Genomic DNA, 16,356 nt, shown 5'->3' with positions numbered 1-16,356 from the left:
TTAAATGTCTTGGTTAGAGCGGCGCAATTACATACAAAGTCAATGCAAAGACGATAGTTGCGCTAACGGGCGTGGTGCGACCTGGTGCGGTACAAGCGGGACGAATTGAGGCGAATATATATATATATATATATATATATATATATATATATATCTCTTTTAACCTTTTGCACAGCCCAGGTTCAGCTGAATGTCGTCTTGGCACGTCTCGACGCGCTTGTGTAACAGATCCAGTGCAGCAGTCAGGCGGTCGTAAAGATCCTGCACACAACAAAAAGGCTTCGGTTACTTAACTTGCGTCAGTCACAGATGGAAGTATCAAAAGGCATGGAAGACACACAAGTGGCTGACTGTACCTGTGCTACGCGTGTCTCATTGGTGCAACTGTCCATCAGGTTCTGGATCTTGGCCTTTAGCTGCTGGGTCTCGTTGGTGATTTCCTGGATCTGGTCAGCCATCTCCTGTCGCTTCTCATGAACATGGTCACACTTTCTGATGGGCACGAGATGTTTTATGAGAAGACTTTTATTGTTGCACTGACCTTTAGGGGTGATTCACAGGTTCATCAAGACTGCCCCCCTGATTTTCCCTCTACACCAAATCTAAATAGATGATCTATAAGCTCAGTTTTTGCCAAATGTTTGCCCCAGAATAGGGACGCTAGGGTTCATGTGGTTAATGCAAGAGACACAAAATTCAACATTCAAAGATAAATCTGCCTAGCTAGAGATAGAAAGAGTGGGGCCTCCTACACAGACACCAGCTCCCGTCATTTCTTGCATGGCTAATGGGAAGAGTGACAATTCACTCAGCTCACAAAGGATTCACAATCTTGATAAGATTCAACATTATTAAACACCAAGAAGCAAAACGTATTTTGATAAAATTGTAGATTGCATAACACATTCCTTTGTTAGAGGTGTAAGGCACAATTTTCTTACAATGGGGATAAATAGCGAGTTCGTTTTTAGGTGTAACCTTAAGTGAAAGATTGCTACTTGGTATACCTAAACAGAACAATAAATACCTCATGACAGCCTGAACGTGCTGCTCTGCCATGTCTTTCATGTTCTGCCTGCGGAGCTGCTGTTTGGACAACCTTTCCAACTTCATGACATGAGATCTCTTCTCTCTGTCCACCTCTGTGTTCAGGGTCTTTATCTCCTTCTGCTGCTTCTCGAACTCAGCCACGCTTTCATCCACCTAAACACACACACCAATCTGAAAACACAGCCCTTCAAGGAGGTACACACACTTCCTTCACTCTGCACACACTTGTGTGGTAACCGCCAAGTGAGCATGTTAATTTTAACCATTAAAGCTATGATAATATGGATACAGAGTAGCTGTATTGCCCGTTTTGATCATACCTCCTCTAGAAGCTGCTTGTTGTTGTCTAGCCCAGTCTGTAAATCTTGCAGGAGGTTGCAGATGAGCTGTACCTCCGAGTCTGTGTTATTCAAAACCTGCGCCTTGCTCTGCAGCTCCACCAGGAATTCATCTGCCCTTACCTGGTAGAAAATATTAAAAGCAATCCACACACATCATCATCATCATGGTCAAATTAACAATGGGCCTCATGGAAATTGTCTTAAATATCCCTTATATTTTCTTTAAATTGTCTCAACAGAAATAAGTGGTGCCAACTCCAGATGCACCAAACATCTAAATCTGCCCATCCAAATCTGCCCATATCCAGGTGTGCTCAATGAACACTTGGGTCATAAATTGGAGTTTGAAACTTTGCATAAGTAACTCCCCTGCAAAGCACCTGGCACATACCCAAGAAAAGGAAAGTCCCTCTTCTACACATTATGATGAAACATTGAAATAAAACCACCATGCTAACATGGTATTCACCCCTGGACCCTTCCCTACTCACTGTGGCAGCCTTGATGTTCTTCAAAGATTCTTTCATTTTCTCCATCTGGGTCTTCAGCTCCTCTGGCGACTCAAGAATCTGAGACCTTAGGGTGGCGTTGTCTTCATTTGTGGTGGTCACATTCAACTTCAGCTTGGTCTAGCACAAACATTCAAACGGCACGGCTAAGAACCCATGTTGCACCGTTCTCATTGTGATACACTGATTAAATGGCAGCACTCAGCTCAACCCAGTGTAGTTTGGTACTGACCCATGAAGTAAAATACCAAAAAAAGAAAAATAATATACAACATAATATCCAAAATCAGTATGCAGACTGAAAAGACACCATTGATTGTTGTCTGGTGCTATTCAAATACCGGTAGTTAAAAAATAAATTATATATATATATGTATAATTTATTTATTTTTGTTCTTGCATAATGCACAAATATGTCAATTAAGTATTATTAACTAACATGTGTCATTTCATGCGATCAGCAGAATGTGTTTCCTTAATTGTAGACTAGACGTTTAAGCACAATAATGCCCCTTGCCCCCTTTATTTATTTACCGTACATTTATTTCGGCAGGCATACTATGGTCCGACGGAGCATTGGTTCGACATGCGTTCACACCTCGGACTAGCGCCTGCTCCCGTGCTTGCGTTTATGGTTAGGGTTTGAGGCGGGTTGTCGTTTTTCGGACCAATGACTAGTCAAACCAAACACATGCACCCATTTATTTCAGCATGCCATGACCATCATGACCCAGGTGGGTCTTGAGTTACAAAATGTTGAGAACTACAGTAGCTATGTAATTGGGTAGGTGTCATTGGGTAGGCCATAAGAAAGTCTTTGATAAAACTGCAAAATGTATTCACACATACCAGGGCCTGTGTGCGCTCCGCAATTTTGCTTCTCCACTCCGCAATGGAATCTTTCAATGCAGTCTGAAATGAAAACATATTCATGTCAGTACTAATGGCGTCATATTGATGACATTAGGGATCTCCATATATGGGCATAAAGAGTCACAGAGAGACAGTTGGATAGAGAAAATTTTGGATATTCGGTTGTGGACAGCTGCACTTCCCGACAGGGAGAGACAGCGATTATGTGAATTTATTATTTATAGATAGATGAAAATTATTCAAAATAGTTTGTGACTAAATAATAACTACATTGGCGGTTATTTTTTAGGGGCGCTAGCCCCTCCTATGCCCAGATTTGTGTGTCTGTGTACCACATAGCGATGATTTGATTGGCTGAGCACGGAATGTGATGTATGATGATAAGAGCGCCCCTCATTTCACACGGGTGTGATTTTTTTAAAACATTTTCTGTAAAGTACCAAGTTTGGACATACAAGATTTCCATCCGACAGTGTCAATATGTTGTTCCATTGCTACTTACTACTCCTTGGAATTTGTGTGCATTGGCGGCATTCAACTCAGCGAGTGCAGACACCAGCTCTCTGGCCTCAGCCTGCTGCTCTGGAGGAATGGTTCTAAACACACAAACAAATGAAGACAACACTCATTTCACTCGTAAAATAACATTTTTAGCCTCGTCTTTACAACCTATTTTTTCATTCAAATATGGCTCATTTGCCAAATAGTTTACCAGGATGTGTGATAGACTGCAGCAAAATTAACTAGTAAACTCCAAAACTGAACCAAAATCAAGCATGGCTACCATTTATGACAACTTAAGTTACATTTACAGAATGTTAATGCAGCATCATAATTAATTTGACAGACAAGTTAATAGGTTTAATTATATAGCCTTTCATAACCGCTAAAGTAAGGCCCACATTTAACAAAACTGTCCATAGACCCTCAATTGCATGAGCGGGGAAAAAAGGAATAAACCTCAGAAAAGGATAATAAAAGTGAGGATTGTCTTCAAGGCTATACTCAAATGCAAGTATGGCAAATGACTTACGTCAGTGTCTCGATCCTCATCTCTGATTCTTTAATGCCTCTGTTAAGGCCTTGAAAACGGTCCATATCTGCCCTCTGAGAAAACAAAGTAGTACAACTCCATTTAAACAATTTGCTTTACATTTGCTTCTTACTCGAATCAAGTGATTTCACTACAGAACTAGGAAACTGCTGCCTACTAGGACCAGCTCAAGGGCAGCTCAACAATAGAGGGTATGTGCATGCATAAAGTGAATGGCAGATCGAGTGGCAAAGTGAGTGACAAAGTTAATTTAATGTTGTTTAAAGTTATTTAATGCAATCAAATAGGACTTTTCTGTTTGGATGTATGAGCTGTCAAGGCCAGAAAGTAGTTTTTTGACACTCAGTAGGTGTTCCAGCATAACTTCCGGGTATGATGATGTCACACGCATACCCTCTATAGTAGCTGAAGAGGAGTCCAGAATTAGACCTACAAGTTACAACCGCACTTGTCAAATGCTTATGCTGCAACTGCTCCATTAATATTGAATGCCCATATCTTAAGACTATTATGAGACATACAAATCTGGACTCATGCTCCAAAATGAAATCCATCCTCTGCTTTCTGAAGTGAAGAAAGTTCATCATGCCACTGAGGATAATGGCAGTTTTCTTAGGTTCTGTAAACAAAAAAATAATAATAAATTAATAGTAAATTATTTGAATGGTGCTTAAATGCAAATGCTGTTACTTACTTGGAGCCAGTAAGTCACTGAGGGAGAAGTCGAATACAAGGCAGGTAGGTAGGAATCGACGCCTGCAAAAAGTAACATTAATTTAGGATATGCAAACATTTAAGATGCATAGGAACAGCATGATGAAATCCAGTTAAACAGTAATACTGTAGATGTTTAACTTACAGACTGACAACAACTAGTATGCACATAATACTTATGTTTTGTGTCTGTTTGGATTTCTGGCAAGGACATTTCAATTGCGGTCCCAGCACCTTGGGTTTATGACAATGTGCCCCCCTGAACAATTTAGCTAAATAGCCTTGGTATAGACAGACTCATAATCATAATTCTGTCCCCTCAATCTGCATCTGTGTGCGTCTGTCTCCCTTTTGTGTTGTGTTGCAATCTCTGATGAAACTCAGTAACTCACATGCACAGGTATAGACTCATGATAGCAGTCGCCCCCTCGTGAAATGATGGATTTTCAATGTCCTCTGAAAGCGGGATCTATTGACAGTAAAAAGAAAATCAAAAAATAAACTCTCAAGGAGAACAAATGTGCTTGCTTCTGTGGTGATCGGGTTAGGTATGTTTTGGTTACTGGTTGTAATCCTAATTTAAAAAAACTGCACTTACCATGTAGAGACACTCGGGTCTGAAACGATACACAAGTTGTAAGGTCCTCATGTACAACAACTGGACCGTCTCTGGCTGAAAGGGAGAACATTTTACATTTTCAATGACACCCAAGGGTCCATGAGGATAAGGGGGTTCCACTGGGTCCCCACTCCCCAGCTAACGGATCTGTAACTATAAGTGTCTACAACAAATGGATGCTGAGATTGAGCATTATGTAGAAAAGACAGGATGCATGATCCGAGTCTGAACTAATTAACAAGTTGTAAAACTGAGTGGTGGCTGGTCAGAGGGTGCCGCCCAACCTCTCCCAATCCTAGTAGATTATCAGGTTCATCATACATTTAAAAAAATTAAATGCCAGAATCGACTCTACTATTAAGCTAAATGCTAGTTCTTTCAAACAGATGTCCATACAAGTGAGTTTATCGTCGTTTACAAACAGATTTTTGATTCATGAAAGGGCTGTGTAAATGGAGGGCAATGCAGGGCAATACAATTTAGATGTAGATATAGCAGCATAACTTGCTAGCATTGGGTATAATATGTTGTATCAAGCCAAGGATACGAACTTGCTTGGGACTAGGCAAAAAAGTAAAAATCATGTAAACACAAAGGACAGTAAAATAAAGAATAATCAATAAATAAACATAAACACACGAAGCAACTGTCTTCTTAACGGCATTAGTGTGTTTACCTTCACTGCGGGGGTGAGATCATTCTTCGAGAAATGTTTCGCTTCTTGTTCAGTAAGAACATCAGTGCGGAAAAACTGCACAAGCTGGTCCGCTTTATACATCGGGAATGTATTTTCAGCCATGGCTATTTATTTTGCAGCGAAACCCAAAAGAAAGAGAGTGAAAACGGCTCAACGCAGGACCAAATTTAACGACGACTCGACTGGCGTCTGCAGTGCGAGTCAAACAAATGGCGCTATTATTTATTTCCTTCTTGTGTGAGGAATTCTGAGCATCTGATTGGTGCATTCATACTTCTTCTTTCGTTTTTTTGAAGGAGCTGATAGCGCATTGGCGCCATCGTGTGGGGTCCGGGTGCCTACACATTCTTTCCTTGCTGCTTGGGGCCCGGACCGGTATCTATTATTATTTTATTTTAATTAGATTAACGATACAAAGACAACAATAAAAAAGGAGCCTGGGTGGGACACACTGACTGAAGATAATGAAACAAAATACAGATTTAAACAGCATTCTAACAGCATGCCACATTTTTTCTTTCTGGACCTCAAACCACACACGCACACACACACACACACACACACACACACACACACACACACACACACACACACACACACACACACACACACACACACACACACACACACACACACACACACACACACACACACACACACACACACACACACACACACACACACACACACATCTAATCAGGGTGGTTTCTTTGTCACACGTTCTATTTTATGAATAAAAATGATTGATATCTTTATTATCTTATTCTTTCTCCAATACATTACATAATTATGATTACACCCCTTGACCCCCACTGACCAACCGTGGTTGTTCTCGCCCTCACACTGTAGGTGGCAGTATAGTGCTACTTAACGCTATAACAAGAAGTAGATGAGGCACGTGATAAAGTGGCGATAACAAGGAAGTAAATTATGTACCTTCCTTGGCTTGATTTATGAGAGGGACCAGTAGTACCATGTTTAATGGATTTGTATTGCAATTTGCAGTACATTATATAGAGCTATCATCATCACACTGCCATCTGAAGGTCAACGGCGTCTTTGAACTGAAATCATTTGCAATTCGGCCGGGTGGTTCCGTTTGTTTCTGCCATGGCGGCGAATTGGGCCGAGAGGATCACTGCTTTCTCCCGCAGTCCGTCCCAGTTCCTCCTCTGCACCTCCTCGGAAACCTTTCTTGCGGAGCTGCTGCGAGAGCTTCGAGACGACAAAGCCAGTGACAGCGTCAAGGTAAAGTTGTAAAAAGGCTAAGCTCATGACCGGAAATGACACCACCCCCCAACTGTACATATATATATATTTTTTTTAATACTAGCCTACAGTAGTCCTGTCTTATATGATGTTTTGCATATTATTGTATATTATTGTTTATCTTTAAATGTCTCGTTGAATTGAATACCAGGACCTCAATAGAAATAAAGCCCTTTTGAGCATTTATGGGTTATCCTTCCTTTTTTGCAAACTGTTGATTGATTGATTAACAGTTTGCAGAATTACAGTACATTTCAAGCACAACTCAATACAAAAACTGTACCCAATAAACTGTACCCAATAAAGCTTGTTTACAAGAGGGTCCACCTTGTTCAATTCATCAATTCAAAACATTTAGAGACGTACAAATAATCAAATATAGTAATATACACTTCTATTTAGCCAAAGAACAGAACAGGAATTCATCATAAAGGAGGTAAAAAGGGAAAAGAAACGCATACAGTGAGGGGAAAAAGGGGTGGGTGGGGGGGATGGGATTTAATAAAGTATTAAATCATCATAAAAAGATTATTTGCTATGCGGTGTCTCCGTTGTTTGCTAATGCCTGTCTCCATCCTTTGTCTTATCCCCAACGTAGGTCGCACTACTGTCCCCGCTATGCGAGTATCCAACACTGCTGTGCCCCTCTATCACCATAGCTGAGGAGACGGCCCTGGAGCTCATGTCTGTATTTGCACAGTGTCTTCCCAAGTCCTTGCAACTCCGCTGTCACCTGCTTATGGCTCTCACCTCTGTGCTCACTTGCTCCTTCTGCGTTAGCACCGCATCCAGCGGATCCCAGGACTTCCTGGCCCTCCTGCTCCAGATAGCACAGGAGACAAATGATGGTGCTGCAGTACGTCCTCTGCGGGCCGTGGCCTGTGACTGCCTGCGGGAGCTGGAGGCCTGCTGCCCAGGCCTTCTCACTCAGCGCCTGGAGCTCCTGAGTGGGCTTAGGCAGCAGGAAACCTCCAGGCTTCACCAGGCGTATGCTGGGCTCCATATCCTGGGACTAAGAAATGCAGTGTATCTGCTCGCCCTGCAACCAGGAGCTGGGCCTAAGGATCTTAAAGCCCTTCTGGGAGGGAATGAGGTGGCCGAATGGGAGCCCGATCCAGATTCAGGCACACTGAAAAACAACTCAGCCCTCCCCTCACCGATCGTCCTGGGGCCAATGGGTCGAGTTCCTACCCTGCAGACCGGAGCAGATTGCAGGGAGCTACGCTCCCTCTTGTCCTCTCTTCTGGAGGAGTCCTACCTACTCACACCAATAGCTCAAGCTGCCCTGTTGTATGGCTTGATAGAGGTGGTTGCCATGGTACCCGGTGTATCTCCAGCAGTTCTCAGAGCACAGCTTCTACGACTGCTGGGTACTAGTGAGGTAAATTAACCTTTTGAGCCCTGGCACCCCTATTCTGGGCGTTCTTGTAACATTCACTGAAAATAGCAGATTTACAAGCTCACAATGCGGCGCGTTGTGATCTTGTATGTAGGTGTTGCTGTTTTCAGAAACGAGATTTGGTGTAGAAAGAAACAAGATCAATAGGGTTTAACCCATTCTGACCGGGCACCCATTTTGGTGTTGGCATCATGTCGTGCTTTAGCTATTTAAAAATAGCAGATCTACAAGCTCATATCGCGCCACCGAGTGGCACGATACGAGCTTGTAGGTCTGCTATTTTTTTTTAAATCGAAGAACGACTGACATTTTTAGAATCTGATCTCAGGTCAGAATGGGTTCATCAGACCCAGTGTTTGTCCGGCGGAAACCTTGTATGAATCTGATCTCAGGTCAGAATGGGTTAAGTAGTTAAAAAATATTAAATACTATTATTTTGATGAATGCTTAAAATATTTATTTAGCATTATAAATTTGATTTAAAGCCCTTCTAGGGTTTCTTACCTCACCAGCACAACTTTCATCTTTCCCATGGAAACGACTAGCATATTATGGATTGTTGTACAAATCAAATAAAGTTCCATGGGAAAGTGAATCATCATCTTTGTGTCATTTCAGGTGTGCCTCCTCCACATCGCTCTGCTGATGAAGGCCACGTTCACGGACAGTCTGTTCAGTGCCGAGGACGAGGCTTTCGTCCTGAAGCGTCTGGTCAGCCTGTCCCAGCATCCACTGCAGAGCACGCCTGAGAAGCTCTTCTACATGGACTGCATCTTACACTTCCCTGAGAACAGGCCAATCAGTGCAGATGGCGATGAAAGTTTGCCCGTGCTGCTGACCCCCCGGCTGGCAGCGGCCTTGGTGCCCACAGTGTTTAATGATAGCGCCAGCATGCTAGCCAGACTCAACCTGCTGTCACTCGTCTACCTGGAGGATGGAGAGGAGGAGGAGGAGGGAGGCAGAGGCGTGGCCTACCTCTATGACCATCTCATCTCCCTGTGTCGTATTGTGGAAAACCGGGGTAGCCGAGAGATGGTCGTGACCTTCTTCAGAGCGTCTTTCCTCTTCCTTTACCACTTCAGCCATGTGGAGCGCTATGCAGAGAGCCTGACCCAGAGGATGTGTGAGCTCTACATCCGACACACCCGACTGGCCCCACACCTCATCAACCTGGCCAATCACACCCAGGACAGGCTTGTGGAGTCGGGTTGGGCGGCGCAGCTGCTCGGGGCCTTGCAAACTGTAATCATCGATGCCCCTCTTGGCCAGCTCAAGCTGCAAGAACTCCGCTGGCATTTTATGGTTCTGGCTCGGGTGGCCGAGGAAGGGGAGATCTCCCAGAGGAGCACCATCAGCTTCCTCTTCAGTGTCATCACTTCGTCTTCATCCTCGCTGTGTGTGAGCGGCGACTGGCGTCTGGGTAACAGTGTACTGTCGGTGTGTCGGCAGCTACTCGTGCATCCCAGTCTGGACACGATCCTCAGCCGTCTGGCTGACATCCTTCAGCACCTCACCTGCAACTATGGGGACACGGACATCCAAGACCATGCCCGTCTCTACTATACCCTTCTCACCACCCTCTCCCGGGAGAAACTGGGTGCTGTGCTGGCTCAGGGTGTCAGTAACGGAGGTCAGCATGCCAAGACACGCTCACTGTCGTCGTCCATCATGGCTGAGAGCGAGGACTTAACAACGGCACTGACCATCCGCCAGACAGGGAGGCCGATATTCAAGCTGGTCAGACTGGATTCCTATGAGCCACAGCGAGGAACAGAAACCGGACAGAAACTGGAACTTCACAACGAGTTAGACCCACACCAGACAGAGACCCCGATGGATCCGGAGAGGGATATATTGGAGGCCTACAGAGCCCAGTTTCACAACCCTGGGTTTGCCTCAGAAATAACCCTCCACTACAAACTGACTCACACTGAGGTTCACGACGCACATTTTGACCAGCTGTACAGCATCCGCATGCACTTGGACCTCACAGACAGCCACTACAGGGAACTGAGTGACCTCAGTATTCCATGTCTGTTCCGAGACAGGGCACTGCCAGTAGTGAAGCTGAAACTGGAGCCTAGGCAACCCTACCCCACCACTCTGCGGGCGAGTGCCATCTTTACCACCCAGGATGGGTTGTCCTGGCACACAAACCTACCAGACATACAGGTGGCATTCCAGCAGGTCTTCATGCCTCTGCCCGTTCCCTGGGCTTGGGGAGATGGGGACAAACTGAGGGTGTTTGAGAGGACATGGGAGGAAATCTCTTCTGGTGAGTGTAGGGACAGAGATGCAGCAGAATGTGCTACTAGCCTTTTCTGCTGTGAGCTGGAGGAGAAGGCTCTGCATGGCTTGGTAGAGAAACATTTTCTACCATACCTTATGACGGATCTGTCCGAGGACCAGTATAAGGTGCTGGTCTATCTCCCTCCGCAATCTCATGTGTTGCTGAAGATTACCTCAGAGGAGGATGCTGTGCAGTTCAACATTGCTACTGATAACTGGCAACTTCTGCCTTTTATTAACTCTTTCCTACACACCATTACCACATGTTCACAAGAAAACACAGCCAGTTAATGTACAAAGTTATGCATCCTTTGAGATTGTTTTTATGATGAGCCTTTTAAATCACATTTTGTCTTAATGGCTTCAAAGTTCAAACCTCCTTTAATTGAAGATACTTTTGATTTAGTTACTGCACATTAAATCACTTTATTGAAATTAAAATAAAATATTTTACTGTTCAAAACATTAAGACTACATTTTATTGTATTTGCTCAGATACATTGAAATCACAGGATAGCAGGTGTATTAGCCATTGTGGGAAAAAGGTTTAATAAAATCAGTATTTAATATAGGAATGCATTGACAACAGTACCTGCTTTTGGGCACCTGATTTGCTTTTGGTTAGACATACCATTGGTCCGATATCTCAAACCCTCACCTCCCAAAAAACCTAACCCTTAACGCACCCCATCACCAACCTTAATCCGGTCGTTTTAACGCACCCCTCACCAACCTTAATCCAGTCAGACCAATGCTATGTCTAAGTATGCCTCCCACCTGATCCAGATAATTGTCTCCACCAGGCCGTAGGCCTAGGGGGAGAGTATGTTTTGCACTCGATCCATGCCAAACTTTGCACACACACTCCCTGGATGCCAACGACGAACCTCTGCCCCAAATATTCCTCAACGGCCTGTTATAGCGCCACCATGAAGCCGATTTAGGCAAAACACATTTCTGTAGATTACTCGTACACGTTTTATCCATACATCACACAATTCCGTATACACCATCTCCACGTGATCAAGACGAGTCTGTTGGATTTCTCAGATTCTACACTGATTGGCTTACACACTATCTCTATAGTCATGTGTTCAAGACGGATCTGTCGGATATATCATTTTCCATCCTAATTGGCTTTCAACGTTTGCAGGATTGCCCCGTTTTCAACAAAGCCTCAAATCATCCAATTGCCATCCAAAGCAAGAAGAAATGGCACCCTTTTCACATTGGCCTATTATAGCGCCACCAGGAGGCCACAACCTGACCTGCCCTGGTGGAGTCCTGTGCTATATATAATATAATTTGTCCATGTCTCCTTTATTTTTATTTTTATCAAATAATGTGTAGAGACCAATTGATATGAATCCCTTTTAAAAGAAAGGGCTTAACAAATATTATACAAAGAAGTGGCACATTTGTGTGTAGATAAAATACTTTAATTCTTTATGTACAGGAAGGCAGAGTTATAAAATCAAACTATTTTACTAATACTTTGTGATCAGATGCTCTGCTTCAATCGTGGCTTGGCTCCACATTGATTAACCTTGTTCAGTAGTGTTCATTAAGACTGTAATTACATCCTTGGTATAGCCTTTGTTTTTTAACATTTCCAGTTCACTTCAGCCAGTCCTTCACTTAGTGATTCCCTCAAAATTGGGCTCTGAGAAAGGTGGCAATGCCGTCTGCCTGCTGAGAATCTTATCCATGATGGCGATCTCTGCGTCCCTCTTCTCCACCTGGTCTACTGGGGTCCAGGACATGTCTTGTTGAAGCTTATATCCACCAAGAAAGAGGTGAGGGCAGCTTGGGCCCCATTCCTTAAAAAGGACAATGAGGGAGGAGAATATAAATATTTTCTTTAGAGGGTCTGCACCATTCCGTGGATTACATGCAGAATATTTTAATTGAATAAAGATGTTTTTACATTAAGATGTGTGCTTAACTACAGTAAATCTGTATTCAAAATGTTATGCTTAGATTAAATATCAACCTTAGGTGATATGATGGAGAAGTACTTCTGTCCAGATGGTCTCTGGTAGAGCCAGTACTTAGTTCCTGGTATCTTAACAATATTGCAGGCAGCATGGTGGAGGTCAGCATCCCTTTTGGCATCTTCTAATACCTAAAGATAAAGGTGTGTCAGAGAGTAATAGTGTATATACAACAGACTGCTAGAATGTACTCAGACTCATCTCAATCAATTGTATATTGCTATACACCATAGCATTTCTATACACAACTAGAACTGCACTCTGTCGAGTGCATACTTGCTTGTTGCACACTAGTAGGCCATAAATGGCCAACTAGTGCGCAAGCAGAGCGCGCAAGTACTTTCGACCGCTGTAAACTGTCAAATCTCAGTATCTGTGAAGGAACGTTTGAAATGTATAATTATTAGGTGTAACTATTTGCTACCTACCTGCTTTATGCATGTAAACACCTAGTATTATTAAGTATGGTTCAAGTTTCTATCTATATAAGAAATACAGTTTTATCAATGTAGATATATTCTAGATCCCTTTTTAGTTTTTCAAAGAAAAATAAATCATTGATATGTGATGAAAAAAAAGGTATATAAACTGAATTAAAATATATTATACAGTATAATTATATTATTTATTATTTATTAGAGCTAGTCATACATATACACACCATGTACTCTGGTCCCAGCAAATCAGGCACAATTTGCTATTTTATTTTACTGATTATGTATATAGTATACGTATGACTAGCTCTAAATGATGACACAAGACATATGTATACATATACATTATACTATATAGAGTATGTAGTTGTAAGTTGATTAGCGGTATACTGTGGTTACTTTGTGCCAAAAACCGTGCCAGCCAACCCGCCATTTGATGCGTATGCAAATAAAACAGCAGATTTGTGCCTGGTTTGCTGGGACCAGATTACATAAATGACCATATTTCTTACGTCATCATTGAGAGCTAGTCATACATATACACACCACGTACTCTGGTCCCAGCAGATCAGGCACAATTTGCTATTTTATTTTACTGATTATGTATATAGTATACGTATGACTAACTCTAGATGATGACGTAAGACATACGTATACATATACATATACTTTATAGAGTATGTAGTTGTAAGTTGATTAGCGGTATACTGTGGTTACTTTGCGCCAAAAACCGTGACAGCCAACCCAACATTTGATGCGTATGCAAATAAAACAGCAGATTTGTCCCTGGTTTGCTGGGACCAGATTACACAAATGACCATATTTCTTACGTCATCATTGAGAGCTAGTCATACATATACACACCACGTACTCTGGTCCCAGCAGATCAGGCACAATTTGCTATTTTATTTTACTGATTATGTAATATAGTATACGTATGACTAGCTCTAAATGATGACGTAAGACATATGGTCATATGGCACGGATTTGCTGTTTTTTTTGCATACACATCAAATGGCGGGTTGGCTGTCACGGTGAACGAAGACCGGGCGAAATTATTACTTGCGCGCTCTGCTTGCGCAAGTAAATATAAAATGTGCCAAGTACATATTGCCCAGTATAAATTACCATTTGATTTGACAAATTAAAAATGCATACATTAAATTGTGGATGACAAAGTCACACTTATTTCAAATCTTGTGGTTCTCATAGTGTCAGAACAATAATTTCAAGTTTGACATAATTGTTAGTTAGAAATAGTCCAGGGAAGCACGCAAAATAAATACAGCTGCTGGGCAACAATACATACACTGAGAGAAGAAAAAGATGTCGGCACGCTGCTCCCAGGATAACACTTTTCTCTCATAATTGAATTGTTACAGTGCCATTGGCATCTAATGTAATGGAGTACTCCTAGAATATCCAGAACTAGTCAATATTAATATTCGTGATAAAGTATCCCAATGAATGATCTTTGTGACACAGGGAGTGAAGTGGCCCTTACCTTTCTGGCCTGTTCCTGTAGGTATCTGATCTGATCAGCAATGACTGTCAATTTGTTGCCAGCATTGGCTCTAACAAAATCATCTCCCTGGAAGCAAATAGAAAATAACACTGAAATAAGAAAAGAAAAAATAAAGACAAGACCCAAGACAAATGTCTTTCTTTAATCCTGATTTCAGGTTGTACCTGACCATAAACAGTTTACATACCCTTTGTACTTGTGTTGCAAGAGCTACCAGGTCCAGAGGGTCTCCTAATCTATTGGTCTGGTAAGAACTGACCAGTTCCAGTCCCTGGGGGCTCCTGCTGGCCTCCACCAGGGTCACTGCAAGGTCAAGTATATTAGAAAACATCATTGCATAACAGTATGAAGCAAATACATACAGGTGGGAGAGAGGCATATTACAATGTAATTAATATGTCATCATAAATGATTGATGAGCAGAGATGACATTGTTATAACACATCCATTATGTAGGCATAATTAGGCGATGGGTTGCATATTGTTATTACAATACAACTGTATTGTCCATGACGTCACCAAGATACAGACAATACAATTACAAAAAGATAGACATTACAGGACAAAAATCACACAAACAGACAGGAACAAGAACATATCCTCTGGTTTAATTATAGCATATATATATAGCATATTATGGGTTTATGGCACATTTGGGGCCCGACAACGAAATTCATGATGGGACAACAACAAACAGCATGCAAATATTATTACAGTAATAATAATTGTTGATCAAACAACTAGTAACAGTAAGCAGCTCAAATCTCCCACCACCCACTGCGTCTGGCTCACGTGTATACTTCTAACAGCTGCTTCTTGAAATCAATATCATGCCAAATCTGATGCGCCGAGTTTCTTTTCAGCCTTTACCAGAAAATATATCGAGGCATATATTTTACAAAAGGTATTAGACATTAGTATTACAGGTTAAAACGTCGATTACGGTAGGTAACCAGAGGCTACATGCTGCGACAGTGCAGTGAATGACAAGACTGCTACACACATCTGAAAATGAGACACATTGTATTGTAACGCTTTAGTTTGAACACAAATAGACCTACATAAATGTCTTTAGAAGACTTGCAGCGGAATGACAATGAGAACATGACAAAGCTGCAACACTCAAAACCGAACTTAAGGCTTGCGCCCGAATTCTTTGTTTGTTTACCTGTGGTGGTTTTGTCTGGCTGATTAGGAAGACTAACAGTTCTGTCCATTTCTGTTGCAATGTCAACTGCCAAGTAGTCTAAACCTACTGTCACCTACTGTTTAATCAAAATGGTTATAAGCCTATGGCTATGTTGCAACTAGCACGATGGCTTTGAAGGGAATGGTTCACACTGACAGTGAATTGAAACACCACAGAAAAGGCAGCGTCTAGTGAGCTAATCTAGTGAGCTAATTTAAGACTTCCGGTGGACGATCTCTTCAAAATAAGAGTACCCTCTAGAGTATTGAAAAAAAGTTTAATTTGCACATTAAAACTACAAATTAAGCATTTAAATGATGCTATATGATGCTATAAGACACACATTATGTTTCTGTGTAAGAATAAGTAATTAAATCCTTATAATAATAATAATAAAGTT

The 16,356-nt window shown here is 42.1% G+C and overlaps 3 protein-coding genes across 3 annotated transcripts; 1 reads left to right on the top strand and 2 right to left on the bottom strand.

The window, feature by feature from the left end:
• Positions 1-11: 11 nt before the first annotated feature.
• nuf2 (UF2 component of NDC80 kinetochore complex) lies at positions 12-6,038 on the bottom strand. Its single transcript, XM_083771429.1, has 13 exons — positions 5,837-6,038; positions 5,140-5,214; positions 4,934-5,010; positions 4,522-4,583; positions 4,349-4,446; positions 3,807-3,880; positions 3,276-3,369; positions 2,750-2,812; positions 1,883-2,020; positions 1,371-1,511; positions 1,028-1,203; positions 357-492; positions 12-261 (listed from the first exon to the last, which is right to left on the bottom strand). Exons 1-13 carry the CDS (start codon positions 5,957-5,959, stop codon positions 160-162), a joined length of 1,359 nt encoding a protein of 452 aa, XP_083627555.1. The 5' UTR covers positions 5,960-6,038; the 3' UTR covers positions 12-159.
• A 757-nt stretch (positions 6,039-6,795) lies between these two features.
• On the top strand, positions 6,796-11,933 carry ap5b1 (adaptor related protein complex 5 subunit beta 1). Its single transcript, XM_083770922.1, has 3 exons — positions 6,796-7,105; positions 7,725-8,507; positions 9,144-11,933. Exons 1-3 carry the CDS (start codon positions 6,968-6,970, stop codon positions 11,103-11,105), a joined length of 2,883 nt encoding a protein of 960 aa, XP_083627048.1. The 5' UTR covers positions 6,796-6,967; the 3' UTR covers positions 11,106-11,933.
• A 219-nt stretch (positions 11,934-12,152) lies between these two features.
• Positions 12,153-16,111, bottom strand: cUnh1orf50 (chromosome Un C1orf50 homolog). The gene is made up of 5 exons (XM_083770668.1): positions 15,936-16,111; positions 14,955-15,070; positions 14,747-14,833; positions 12,808-12,939; positions 12,153-12,634 (listed from the first exon to the last, which is right to left on the bottom strand). The coding sequence occupies exons 1-5, from the start codon at positions 15,982-15,984 to the stop codon at positions 12,449-12,451; spliced, it is 570 nt and encodes a 189-aa protein (XP_083626794.1). The 5' UTR covers positions 15,985-16,111; the 3' UTR covers positions 12,153-12,448.
• Positions 16,112-16,356: the final 245 nt, after the last annotated feature.

The sequence above is a fragment of the Protomyctophum parallelum genome, assembly GCF_964188405.1.
Source record: "Protomyctophum parallelum genome assembly, chromosome: 8".
Lineage (NCBI taxonomy): Eukaryota > Metazoa > Chordata > Actinopteri > Myctophiformes > Myctophidae > Protomyctophum > Protomyctophum parallelum.
This window is presented reverse-complemented; position numbering and strand designations above follow the sequence as displayed.

Excerpts from the sequence above, each read along its gene's own strand:
- nuf2 (XM_083771429.1), bottom strand. The coding sequence starts at position 5,959 with ATGGCTGAAAATACATTCCCGATGTATAAAGCGGACCAGCTTGTGCAG. Across the intron at positions 2,021-2,749 it reads CGGAGCGCACACAGGCCCTG|ACCAAGCTGAAGTTGAATGT; the intron begins GTATGTGTGAAT and ends TGTTTGTGCTAG. Across the intron at positions 262-356 it reads ATGAGACACGCGTAGCACAG|GATCTTTACGACCGCCTGAC; the intron begins GTACAGTCAGCC and ends TGTTGTGTGCAG.
- ap5b1 (XM_083770922.1), top strand. The coding sequence starts at position 6,968 with ATGGCGGCGAATTGGGCCGAGAGGATCACTGCTTTCTCCCGCAGTCCG. Across the intron at positions 7,106-7,724 it reads AAGCCAGTGACAGCGTCAAG|GTCGCACTACTGTCCCCGCT; the intron begins GTAAAGTTGTAA and ends TCCCCAACGTAG. Across the intron at positions 8,508-9,143 it reads GACTGCTGGGTACTAGTGAG|GTGTGCCTCCTCCACATCGC; the intron begins GTAAATTAACCT and ends GTGTCATTTCAG.
- cUnh1orf50 (XM_083770668.1), bottom strand. The coding sequence starts at position 15,984 with ATGGACAGAACTGTTAGTCTTCCTAATCAGCCAGACAAAACCACCACA. Across the intron at positions 12,940-14,746 it reads TACAGGAACAGGCCAGAAAG|GTATTAGAAGATGCCAAAAG; the intron begins GTAAGGGCCACT and ends CTTTATCTTTAG. Across the intron at positions 12,635-12,807 it reads TCTCCATCATATCACCTAAG|GAATGGGGCCCAAGCTGCCC; the intron begins GTTGATATTTAA and ends GTCCTTTTTAAG.